This window comes from Hypomesus nipponensis, chromosome 13 (assembly GCF_054491055.1).
Source record: "Hypomesus nipponensis isolate SF chromosome 13, ASM5449105v1, whole genome shotgun sequence".
In the NCBI taxonomy this organism is placed as follows: domain Eukaryota; kingdom Metazoa; phylum Chordata; class Actinopteri; order Osmeriformes; family Osmeridae; genus Hypomesus; species Hypomesus nipponensis.
In genome coordinates, this window is record NC_140373.1 from 15,377,961 (window position 1) to 15,390,925 (window position 12,965).

The following is a 12,965-nucleotide window of genomic DNA, read 5'->3' on the forward strand; positions in this document are numbered from 1 at the left end:
GAGTTTGTCCTGCGGACAATTCATAACTCCTTGAGGTGGCTGCATAATTTCCAAGGGTTGGAGGGATAATTAGCTAAGTGGGTGGAGCAGCTTGGTAGCTTCCAGGATAAAATTGTACACCGTCCTGGACGAGGGCATACCAATGCGGATGCACTCTAGGCTGCCTGCTTACCTGTCAACTTCAGTGGTCTCTCAGCCAGCAGTACAGACACAAGTGGCCAGTGATAGCTGCGGTACAAAACATAACTTCTAATGCAAACACAGGGTGGGAAGGGGATGAATTGTCTCAGAGATTGCTCAGAGAGGATGCCGAGCTACAGAAGATCATTGCTTTAAAATCTGAGGGAACGAATTGTTTGCAACCTCCGGCTGATCTTCAGAAGTATACACCTGTGTGGGCTCAGATACAAATGCAGGGCTTCCGATTGGTGAGGTTTCCCCCGTCAAATTTAGATTCTGCAAACCAGGTCCAGATTTTTATTCCCAGTCCTATGGTGCCAAAAGTCTTAAGACAGTTGCATAACGATGCTACAGGTGGTCACCTAGGAATACAGACATTATAAACAAAAGCAAAAGACAGTTTCTATTGGCTGGGCTGGTTTGGGGATGTGAAACTGCTATCGGGAGTGCATGGATTGTGGGTCACAAAAAGCTGCGGTAAAACAGTGGCGTGCACCGCTTCAATCTGTGGTAACGTCTAAGCCGTATGAGCGTGTAGCATAGGACATTTTAGGACCTCTCCCTGGAACCCCCAGGGAAAACAAATACATTGTAGTTACTGGGGACTGAGGCATTTCCTCTTCCTAATCAGGAAGCTGAAACGGTGGCAAAGTTGTTGGTCGAACAGTGGGTGTGCCGCTTTGGAGACCCCTGCACAATTAACACTGATCAGGGTTCTCATTTAAAAAACTGTGCATAGGATTCTTATGTGTATGTGTATTCTTTAAGTGTATGTATTCCCAAAAGCCTAAAATGGCATATGCAAAAAAAATAATCAAATGTATAAAACCGTGCGTGAGCACACCTGTAAGTAATGTTCCCTTTATAAATTACAGATTACCCACAAGTGTGCGTAGGTGAATCAGTATTTAACCCCGTCCTGAACACGCCCATTTTTAAGCATAAATGGTCAAAGCAAAGCTCCTCATGAATGCTAATGCAGTATATTAATGACACTGGCATGCGATTATTCTTTACGGGGAATCATGGCGACCGGTGGGGGGAAAAAACTAAAAAGCGCAACTTCTCAGACACTGTTAGCCTATTGGTGGAGGCCCAAAAAACACATTATTTGGTGGCCGGTGGATCATCAATGAAAAGAACTGTGGGAGTGGCATCAACTGTGCCAGTGATACCCCGAGTTGACATACAATTTGAAAACAAAAGCGATTTTTTATGAACAGTAGTCTATTCAAGTTTGGACTAATAACGAGGATGTAAATTGTAGCAATTGCGCGGGAGCTAAACAACTGTATTCCAGTTTTTGACATATGATGATATATGCACAGTATTAAATAAATATATTTGGTTATACACTGTGTTCTGCAGTTAAGGTAGGATATGTGATGTTATCCTGTATTCCATGCAGTTGGGGCATCTCCCCCTCCTGCAATCCCGTGGTGGACAATCTGATGGTGAAACAGCTCTGAGTTTTGATTTACTATTTTAGTTGGATTGTACAAGGTGTTTATGGAACAATTATCACTCAGTACAAGCGCAAATAACACTGCTGGATATTTTCTTCATAATACTTATGAAATTGAGTGAAAAAAAACGTGTGAGGAAAACAAAATATCTAAATATTACGTAATCGTTCTTCCCACAGTCTGACTACAGTATGGTCATTTGCATAGCCAATTCCCACTGTCTCCAAAATGTGCATAGGCCAACGCATGGGTCAGAGTTTGCGTGGAGGACCGTACGTTCTCCCGTCAAGTTCTTTAGTTATGAATCACAACCTTTGCATGGGAAGTGGCGTACGCACATTTTCAACCCCGTTTTGCAACGTTTATAAATGAGACCCTTGGGCCGTAATTTTGAGTTTTGGTTGTTTAAAGAAGTGTGCCAGTTGCAACATTCATAAGACCAGGGGCCTCGTGTTTAAACGTTGCGTACTGTGAAGCATGGAGACAGACTCCAAGAGAGAAGGTAAGCCGAAGGGTTTTTAATAGCATCTTTTGGTACAAAACAAAAACATTAACCAAAACAGAGTTATGTCGGCGTGTTTCTTCTTCTTCCAGGGTCTCTTCCTTTAGCCCTCCTGGCTCATATGTTTGGTCTCTTCTCTCCTACGGCGAGTCTGTGTAGCACAAAAACCATATCACCCCTTTTTGTCCCCTTTTGTACTCACCAGGAGTGGGGTAGATGAGGAACAGGTGTGCCTCGTTGAGGCTTTGCTTCGGTAACGAGGCCAACAAGCTGCCAGGCCCACGGCTGACAAGGCCCCCTTGTCACAGCACATACAAAAAGCTTGCATACACTGGTTTTCACGCACACGCACACTTTCATACTGATGTATGAAGATTTACTTGACGTGAGAATGTGTGGGCCGTCACGGAAGATTTTGAGCAGACGTGAGAATGTGCAGACCGTCCGCAAAGTCTTGTCTGGCTCTGTTACATGGCTAAACTAAAAAGTGCCAAAACTCACCAAACGTTATAAAGTTTCCACTACTACGTTTATGACGTTGACTATTCAAAAAACATATCAATAAAAGTTTGATCGTTAATGTGGATGATCACATCAAAATGCCAAAACCCAAAATGGGAAATGCTATATAGCCTTCTGCCACCACTTAACAACTAATGCTAAACTTGAGGGTGTCAAACGAATGACAAAATCACTCAGGAAATGCATGTCACGCTAACCCTATAGCTGACATGCTGTTAAAATGCGCCACCACTCGTTTCTTAATTTAAAGTTTTACATCGGACCATTTCTTCTTAATTTCTGCCATGGTCCGGTTCTCTGAACCCACAGCATTTATGGCCCTATAATAATAATAATGATTTTATTTGTAATGCACTTTACATTTAGCTAAATATAAAAGTGCTACAGGTTAAAAACAAGAAAGGGCACAAATAGTGACAGTTTTCCACTCCGCTGACTTTCTTTTGTCTACTACCTGATGACAGGCCGCCAAACAGGACACATTTTCTCGCCTCCACCTCTGTTGTCAGAACCTCAATCTCACAGTCACCATATTTCTCTGAATAAACGCTGCGGCGTTTATTAAATAACGTTCATTTTAGGTGCAGCGTTTATTCGAGGGCGGCGTTTATTCAAAGAAATACGGTAATTCAGACAAAGAAATGACCTCAAGAGCACATTTAGTCCATCTACATATTCATTTATGGGAGGAGGCAAGATGGGGTCCGTGGTTCATTCACGTGCGCTCAATCTCACGTTGATTGTGATTTATAAAGGAAAGGTGCGCAGGACCTAGCGTACGACTGGTTTTAAACATGTGAATATTTCTGTGCGTAGGTACTTTTCGAGTTTTGGCCGTATGCCATCTTCTGGTATGAAAGCTGCGCAATCTTTTATACATGAGGCCCCAGGACTTCACCATATCACCCATTGGATGGAATGATTGAAAGGTTTAACAGAACACTGGGGTCAATGTTGTCTCACTTTGTAGATGATAATCTAACTGGGATATCCTGTTGCCTTATGTGATGATGGCTTATAGGAACAGTGTTCACTCGAGTACAGGGTTTACACCATACAAAGTTGTTTTTGGGAAAGAGGTAGTCCTGCCTGTGGACGTTAGGCTTGACCTTGGCAAGAGGCTTGACAGAGGCTACCAACCAAGGGTGTGCAGCAAGACCACTGACAGCTGCCATACTCATTTGAGTGCGTGTGTACGTGTGTGTTTTTAACCTGACAGCGTTGCCAGTTTATGATCTGGCGGGGAGGGTGAAAAGGGACGGTGGCTCTGTGTGTAGCCTGGCTGGCGTCTTGTGTGCCTATTGCAATGCCGTGGGAGTATGTGCGGTGCCCTACAGAGGTGGTGTGTGTTGGAACCTTATGTTTTTTTTTTATTGATGTGTAACCTTCCTATGAGTTTAACAGGGCCTTAGGGGTAGTCGTTCAGTCGAGTAGAATTGAAGCTTACTGGAACTGTTTTAGTAACCTGACGTTATCCAGCATAACTGGTTGTGTACCTTGTATACAAGGTACACAACCAGGTACACAGTTACCTTGTAAGACTGAACGATTTTTTAAGTTCTTTATGCAGCCTCGTTCTGTGTGCCTTCTCCCAGCTGAAAGAACCTGACTACATTCTAGCTTTATTAAAATATGAAATTAACATAATTTATTTCAAAAGCAAATGTTACTCAGGCTATTTAAAGCAAACATAAAAACGCTTTAATCTCTGTTTTTCATTCCATTAACGCTTAGACGAGTGCGTTTTAAATATTTCTCCAAAACGGTTGCTAACTAGCTTTAGTTAGCTTCCGGGCTAAGTTAGCTAGCACAATAATCATAGCAATGCTACTACCATGCTAGTGTGACTTGTTAAACTTCTCATTAGTACATTTTGAAGCCATTCTAAAGTGTTTGTGGCATAGTTTTTGTCCATCGGAAAATATTCAATTGGAATGTTTGAAATCGCATGTATGCAGCGTTACGCTGTGAGACCTGCATTTGAACAATCACATGTGCAACGCTAATCCGTAATTGGGTGATTCTTGGAAAATGTGTACTTTTAAAGTCTCAGGTCATATTTTTTTAAATAATTGCAATTTTGGACAAATACCTCTTTCTGTGTGAAAATGGTGATAAAAAACTCTTATAAAAAATTCACCACCTCTTAAATATAATTTTTTAATACTTTTCATCCACCTGAAAGTTGCAAAATCACTGTTTTTGCCTTGTCACACACCCAGAGTTTCAAACTTCAACAATGAAAAAAAAGGTTATAAGTATCACTTATATGACAACTGTTGATGCATTTGAATAAAGGAATACTAAAACAAATAACATATATTATAATATTTGATTTGAGTCCACAGTCAATATAACTTTTTATACAAAATATACCTGTCACACAGCATTGGCGTCATTTCCACCACAACGACTACTTTCCCTTTAAAAAAGGTTCTAATGAAAGATTGTTTAGGTGGTTTCCATGGAAATGTATAGTGACATTAGAGCACATGCAGGACATGGAGGCCAGATAAATATCCATCCACAAGTTTTGAAGAAAAAGCAAGGTAAATATCGCTTGTTCAGCAAATATATTTATTGTATGTCATTTCCAAACATGCTGTAGTTCCATTGTTGTTTTGAAAAAGATTACAAATTTAACATGAAAGGCATGGTTTTGTGTACATGAACTGCTAGCTATCAATTCAGAGCTAATCAATGAAGCGACCATCAATTTTTTATCACAGAACTGTTGAAATGTCACTTCCACCACAGTCATTTCCACCACGCTTCCCACTGTGGTGGAAAAGACAGAACGTGGTGGAAATGACATTTAAGATTATATGAGTGGTATAGATTGTGAAAGTAAATATATTCCTTTGATAGGCTCTAGGCTGTTGTACTTTTATACTATCTAGGCATATACTATACATTTTTTACAATGTCTTTTAATAATATTAGCCTATTTTATCTGTTTTTAAGATGCCAAAGACAACAAAACAAAGATCCCAAGCCTACAGGGACAAAATAAAGGCTGACCCGATAAAATATGAGGAGAAGCTGAAAAGAGACAGAGAAAGATATTTGAGGAAGAAAGAAAAAGGTGTGGTAAAGTCGATCACAGAGCTAACAAAGCGGAAGCAACGCAACAAGCGGAGAGAATGGAAAATATACCAACGAAAGAGAAGAGAGAATATAAAGAAAACTCAAACCTTACAGACCTACCTCACCACCACCCCTCCACAGTCTCCTGAACCTGCCATTCCACTTGGACAAGTTGTTGACCTGCAGCCCACTCCACAGTCTACGCTGTCCCAAAAGGAGAGAGGTAGAAGAAAGGTGGCAAGGCATCGGATGAAGGTGTACACTGCATTATATGAGAGCAATGCAAAACTTGAGAAAGCCATCCAAAATGGGCATAAATACCGCCAGCGGTTTGAAAGGCTGAAGAAAAAAATGGAGCAGACCGACTCTCCAAATGCAAAGGCCAAGCGCCAAATGGATGCAGAACCAAAAATTCTCAGAAAGACCTTAGTCTTCCACAACGCATTGTTGAGCGAGCTGAGACAAAAGTACAAACATCTAAAATTACATAAAGACAAACGTATGATCTCTGCCATAATGGCAGGAAAAGTCCTGAGAAAGTACAGGCTCCAAAAAAGGGCTCAAGCCGAGGTTGGCATTAGGGCAACGCAACATAATAAACAACACACAAGGAAGCACATAGGCAAAGGCAAGAACATTTAACCATTCCTGGAGAGGGACGAGAATTGCAGGTCATCCACAGGCAAAAGGGAGACACTGACAAGGAGAAAGATTAAACAACAAAAACGCTACCTGTGTGAGCCTATGAAAAAGCTCCATAGCAAGTTTATCCAAGAGTATCCAAACACAAATATCTCATACAGTGAGTTCTGTAAGAATAGACCATTCTGGATCGTGAAGCCAACAGTGAGGGATAGAGATACCTGCATGTGCAAAACCCATGCAAATGCACAATGCAAGGCAGACAAGCTGCTCTACCTTAAGGTCATCAAAAGCAATAACATTGAGGATCTGGTAGAGTCCATATGCTGTTCCCCAAACCAGCAGTGCATGTACAGGGAATGTGCTGTTTGTGAGGAGAAAACCCTGGATGTCTCCACTTTTGACCCTGGTACCCACACGTCCTGGTTTGAGTGGAAGGGGAAAGCAGAGGAGAGAACGAAAAAGAAGAAAGATGGGACTGAAGAGAAATTCACTGTGCATTTAACTGTTAAAGAAAAGGTAGAGGGCACTCTGCATACCTTGCTGGAGGACTTTTCAAAAGAACTGAAAACAAAACTAGGGAAACATGTCTACAATATAAGACACCAGCACACTACCCTTCGGAGTTTGAAAGAAAAGCTGTGCGAAGATGAGGTTGTGCTACACATTGATTTTGCTGAGAATTTTCTCTGCAAATACGCCTCCGAAATACAGGCGGTACTTTTCGGAGATTCACACAAGCAGGCTTCTTTGCACACTGGTGTAGCCTACACCAAAGATGGCATTGTGTCAGTGTGCTCAATCAGCCCCTCTTTCCGGCATGATCCCTGTGCAATTTGGGCGCATCTATGGAAAGTTCTCTCCTTCCTAAAAGAGAAGTGCCCTTCAGTTACAGTGCTGCACATTGTCAGTGACGGGCCTACCACACAGTACCGCTCAAAGAAGAATTTCTTCTTCTTCACCAACCTGCCATATCAGATGGGCTGGAAGAAACTGACATGGAATTTTCTGGAGGCTGGCCACGGCAAGGGCCCTGAAGATGGCATTGGAGCGGCGGTGAAGAGAAGAGCCGATGACCTCATCGCTGGAGGCAAGGATATTCAAAATGCCCAAGTGCTCTTTAGTGAACTTCAGCAGCAGACATCTGCTATACAACTTTTTTATGTTGAGCCAGAGGAGATTGACTCTATGGATATGCATTTACCATCGGAGCTGCAGACCATTCGGGGCACAATGAAAATCCATCAGGTAATAGTATGAAAGTGCCCTCCTAAATAATTATTATGAAATATGAAACAATAACTACTTTATTGTCATTAATTCATTTTGTATCCCTGAATGAGACTCAGTTAAGGAAACATAGTGCACATGTAACATCACATACTTGTATGCACATAAAGTATCATACCTGTGGAGCATAAAGCGCCATCAGACAAACATGGTGCTTAGAACCACTAACAAACCACCACAATCCCAATATAGGCACAATTCTAACACATTTTTGTTTCTCTCTCCTCTCAGATAATGTCTTCCAGTCCAAGCCAGATGTCATGGAGAATCCTCAGCTGCTTCTGCTCTGTGCCTCTTAATTGCCAGTGCTACCAACCCGAGATGGTCACTTTCCCTACATGGGATGAAAAGATTCCCTCAGCCAGTACATCACATCCAGTCACCGTCCATCACATGCAGCGTATTGATGATCTCAACGAGGGCCTAGTTGGTCAGTGGTGTGCCGTGAATTATGATGGCGATGCTTATCCTGGCATCATTCAAGATGTTGATCGGTATAGTGGAGCTCTAGTGAAAACCATGAGCCGTGTAGGTGAAAATAAGTTCTTTTGGCCTCAAAGAGATGACATAGTTTGGTATGAAACCATGCATGTCCTAGGCCTTATCCCTGAGCCTGTACCCGTCACTAAAAGGCACAAAGAAATTATTGTGCCTGTTTGGAAGGAAATCCGAGGGGCACTTCGTAAAAGTTGTCTATGACACTACAATCACTAGGTTCGGTACGTTCATTGAAGAGAGACTCTCTATTGACTCTCAAAAAAAAATCATCATTTATTTTAAGTATTCTTGCCTACCCACCAGTTTTGGGGTTATTTACAGCATGTACTGTTACAGTTCTGTGAGAGTTTGAAGATTTTGCCCAAAAGCCAGAAATTAGATGTTGGCTTATAGCAACACCAAAGTGAGTGGTTGGTTTTCACATGGTGTTGTAAATGAAGTTGAATGATTTATGTTTTTTCTAATAAATATATCTATGTTTTCTCTAAGTGTTTAGCTTTTGTCATTTCCACAACACCTTGTCATTTCCACCACAGCTCGTCATTTCCATCACAGCACATATTTTTCACAAAATTCCCCAAAATTAGTCAGCTCATATTAAAATCATGTTTACATTTATTGATGGCTTTCATTACTTTATGTAACAAACCAGATTATTAATTATTTACAAGGACCTACCCAAAGTAATATTGAATTTCACACTGTGAAAAGTGTACAGTTCAGCATTTGATCCTTAGGACAGTTAAAATAAGGTCATTAAAAAAGGAATTATTGTTATAAATAGTAGTTACTGGTACAACTTGTTAAGCTAATGGTCCTAGAAAATTCTAGGATGTTTAAATTATTACACAGTTTATTTATAGGTGTTAAATGAAATGTGGTGGAAATGACATTTGTTTACTCGGGGTCAGATAAAATGTGAAAAATAACAATTAGTCTTGTAAATTTAGTTTGAAATCTAATGGATCTCCATACTACACTAGTTATTTAAACATATGGAGCTGTGTGAGTTGAATTTGTATAATGTTTTTTTCACTCCACTTCACAAGGCCAAAAGTACACATAATCTAAGAATCGCCCAATTGCAAAAATAACTTTCAAACGTTAACAATAAAATAACATTATATAACAGATAATCTTTCTAAATACTTTGCTCTCTTAGTGCTCTCCGGTAAAGGGTATGGGACAGGGGAAGGACAAATGGTGTTAAGTTGTGTTTTCTCCTAGATCCGAAAAAACGCAGCTTACATGTAAAAACCAAACCGTGTTTGTTGACCAATTCATTTTTTTTGTGGTTCGGTTTTGCACCCCTAATGAGATGTCGCTTTCAATCTTTACCCTACCTTTGACTTTATGTTGTGCCTCTGTTTTATGAGATTAGGTTTTGTGTGCCACTTTTGAAAATAGACAATTTGGGGTATTGTACCCCGAACGCCTAAAGGTTTACCTACAGATTTGAGCTAACTTGGTGATAATGAGACAGAAAATTGAGCAGCCGTCTCAGATCGCATTCGATTGAAATGCCACCTCTGGTCCTTCGGAAACTATTTGATTTTTTTTGCTTGTCGGTGTACTGCTAGGGAGATTAATGATGGAACAAAGCAGAGGGGGCCCCCAAAATGCTTCCTATTTTGCCCTTGTCTAGTTCGGGGAACCAGCTAGTTTAACTAATTTGGTCAGCACAGTAGAACTGCAGGGCTTAAAAGTAATGTTTCCCACAGGCTTTCGGCTTTAAACATAAAACTTAATTTGCAATCAATCTTATGGGATTTTACTTTTACCTCCTGTAATATGTGGAGGTTGGAAAGTGTTTTTATAGGAGCTCTGCTCTTTCAAAATGTGAAGGCCAATAACACAAAATGTATTATGAACTCAGTCAAGATTAGTAATTTAAATCAATAAAACAAATCTTCACCCCAATCCGAGATGACCCTCTACGTTAATTATGATGCAATTTAAGAAGCCTAGAGTGGTCTTAAAGAGTCCAGTTAATTCATTATTTAGCTTTCTTGATATTCTTTCTTGCTAATTGAAGAAGCTAATTATTTTGACCTCCCTCAATCACTCCTTGTTTTGCCCTCCCCTCCCGTCTTCTCTTCTCCCAGCCGATACCTCAGGAGCAGGTGGCCTGTCTTCTTGCCAACGCCTTCTTCTGCACCTTGCCCCAACGCAACTCCAGGAAGTCTGAGTATGCCAACTACCCAAACATCAATTTCAACAGGTAGCCCCCTCCACGGAATAAAAACGTTATCCTTCACCTCGTGATGAATAGTTACGATAGGATAATTCAACATTAAAATAGTGTAATTCAAAGTCAATTTGCAGTGGATAAAATACAGCTTCATCTAGTCCTAGTAGTGTGAGAATACCTGGTGATTATTAAGACTCATTTCCAGAAGGAGGCCTTTGCATTTTTCTTTACTAACTACTTGCACCTAAACTCTCCTTCATGTCTTCTCGTAGTATTTTGTTCGATTGCCTCTCAGTTGAAATTCACTGCAAAATTCACATAAGAGTTGATAATAACGCAAAAATAATCACATATGGAATACTAACATGTCAGTCATGGCTGCCTGTGAATACTAATTTCATTGTTATGGGGAATAACTATATTGATCAGTGGCAATTTCTTTGCATTTCTGCAAGGGAAGCTCGGCTTCCCCTAAAATGTCAAAAAATTAATGGTAAAATATTTACTATTATGTTAACATTTTATTTGCGTTAGAACACGTTCATCTCGAAGATTAGTTTGTTAAGAATCAGCTACAAATAGCAGGTCGACTGACTCAATTTCCTTCACACACTTTCCCGTAGCGTCACAGTGCATTTCCCTGTTGAAGCCTGGCGTCCATGAACTTCAATGGGGCTGCTTAACAGTTTTTTTCAGTGCTTTGAAACTATACGGTTATTGGATAAATGGAAGCATGGGCTGGCGTGGGCTGGCTGGATGCCGGGCTTCTGCGTGATGATTGGAGGGTGTGTTGAAAGACTGCATCTCCTTTTGATTGACAGCGATTTTGTACTATAAAAAGTTGCCGAAGCTATTTGAGCTCAGTCCCATTGTGGTCAGTCCCCAAGTGTCGTCGAAAGACAAACTGCAGCCACCTATTTCTTGGTATTTGCTTGGCAAAATTGCTAGCCAATTTTCATCATACATTTCATACAATTATGCAGCACATTTCTTGTTTCAGTGTAACCTAATTCCCACATTTCCTCCTTCAAGTTTAATATTGTTTTGTTGGATCGTTCATTCATACAGTAGGCTAGGCTCTTGTATGGGTGAACTAGCCAGTTAATTAGCCAAATAAGGGACAATTTTTATGATGTAGGCCGAAAATGAGCTTCCCCACTTTGAAGGACCAGCAGCCGCCACCGATATTGATATATATCTGTTTGACTTTCTCCATAATGGTGCTGGTGTCTTATCTAGCAAAATGAATGGACACCTATCAGACAAGGCTGTATAATCCAAATTCAATTGAGCCCATGTTTTAAAAGCGCTGTATCTTCGTCAGAATAATTGCAGTTCTAATGTTGCACCCCCCCCCCCCTTGATTGTTTATTTAGGATTGAATTATTACAGCCTAAATGATGTTGCATTGTGCATTTTTTATATATCAGACATCCTAGGTCTTTATCCCACTCAGAGATCTTAGATTTGTTTAAATAATGATTTAGTGTTTGGTGTTTTTTTTTTTTTTTTTTTTTTTTTTTACAGTTTTTCACAATTGTTAACACACACACAACCTTCACTTCATGTACCAGTTGCTCGACCCAATTTGGTAGTACTTCACACTCCCTGAAGTACTCTGACTCTGACTATGACTTTCCTTGTTTACACACTGATGTCAATTGCGCATAACCTTGTTGTTAAAACACTACACACAATGTTCAGTTGTTGCACACACTTCTCAAGTAAAATCTCAAAGTATCAACCTACAACACACAACTATTCAAATCTCTGAACACTAAGGTCTGGTGAGCAATTTGCAATCAGGACCTTGCAAAAAGGGCCTTGAGCCTCTGTTTTGTTTGGTGAACAATGGGTAAGGGGAGTTGTTAGGCACAACGCGAAGCGAAGTGCCGAAAACCCCCTTACCTGTTCTAAAATCAGTGCAAAACACAGACTCGCGGGGCTTACTGCTTTTCTAAAACTGTTACTATAAATATTTGATATGGTTTCATCAATAAAAACAATTAGAAACAAAATTGTTTAACAATAAACCGTCATTCTACCGCTACTACAAAGTATAGTTCCTACATAAATCGTAGCCACGCAACAGCCAGATGGACATCTTTGCCGTCTTTTTCAATTTGAAATATTCGATACGCAGTAATATGGAATGTTAAAGAATGTTATGAGGACAACCTGTAAGGTTATGCTGGATTTTACAACGGCATGGAATGCGATATAGCCAATCACAATCAAGGATGGGAACAACCAGTTAAACCTGATCAACCCGACATCTCACTTTAGCTGGTCATAGGTTGCTGACTTTGCCTTGACACTTTTATTATATGTCCTTTCTATCCATAGAATAGGAAATGTATTTTACGTATGTGTATGACCTATTAGTCTGATCCGACATAAAACCGCAGTGAAAAAGCAAAGGGGAAGCAAACAGTGCGTCTGCCTCAATGAAGGGTGCGCGCAAGAGCCTGGAACCTGGACTTTAAATTGAAACATGACGTGATAAATAATGGGAGACCAATGCCGGAGTATTAAAATAAACAAGGTTTATTTCAAACGACGGGACAGAAGATAACGCGATCGACTA

The 12,965-nt window shown here is 40.4% G+C and overlaps 1 protein-coding gene across 1 annotated transcript; it reads left to right on the plus strand.

Annotated features, from left to right (window-relative positions):
- Positions 1–5,645: 5,645 nt before the first annotated feature.
- On the plus strand, positions 5,646–8,447 carry LOC146260401 (uncharacterized). Its single transcript, XM_084670821.1, has 2 exons — positions 5,646–7,647; positions 7,921–8,447. Exons 1-2 carry the CDS (start codon positions 6,502–6,504, stop codon positions 8,386–8,388), a joined length of 1,614 nt encoding a protein of 537 aa, XP_084526947.1. The 5' UTR covers positions 5,646–6,501; the 3' UTR covers positions 8,389–8,447.
- Positions 8,448–12,965: the final 4,518 nt, after the last annotated feature.

Bases quoted from the DNA above. Each gene is read 5' to 3' on its own strand.
- LOC146260401 (XM_084670821.1), top strand. From the start codon at position 6,502: ATGAAAAAGCTCCATAGCAAGTTTATCCAAGAGTATCCAAACACAAAT. The intron at 7,648-7,920 runs GTAATAGTATGA...CTCTCCTCTCAG, and splicing joins GCACAATGAAAATCCATCAG to ATAATGTCTTCCAGTCCAAG.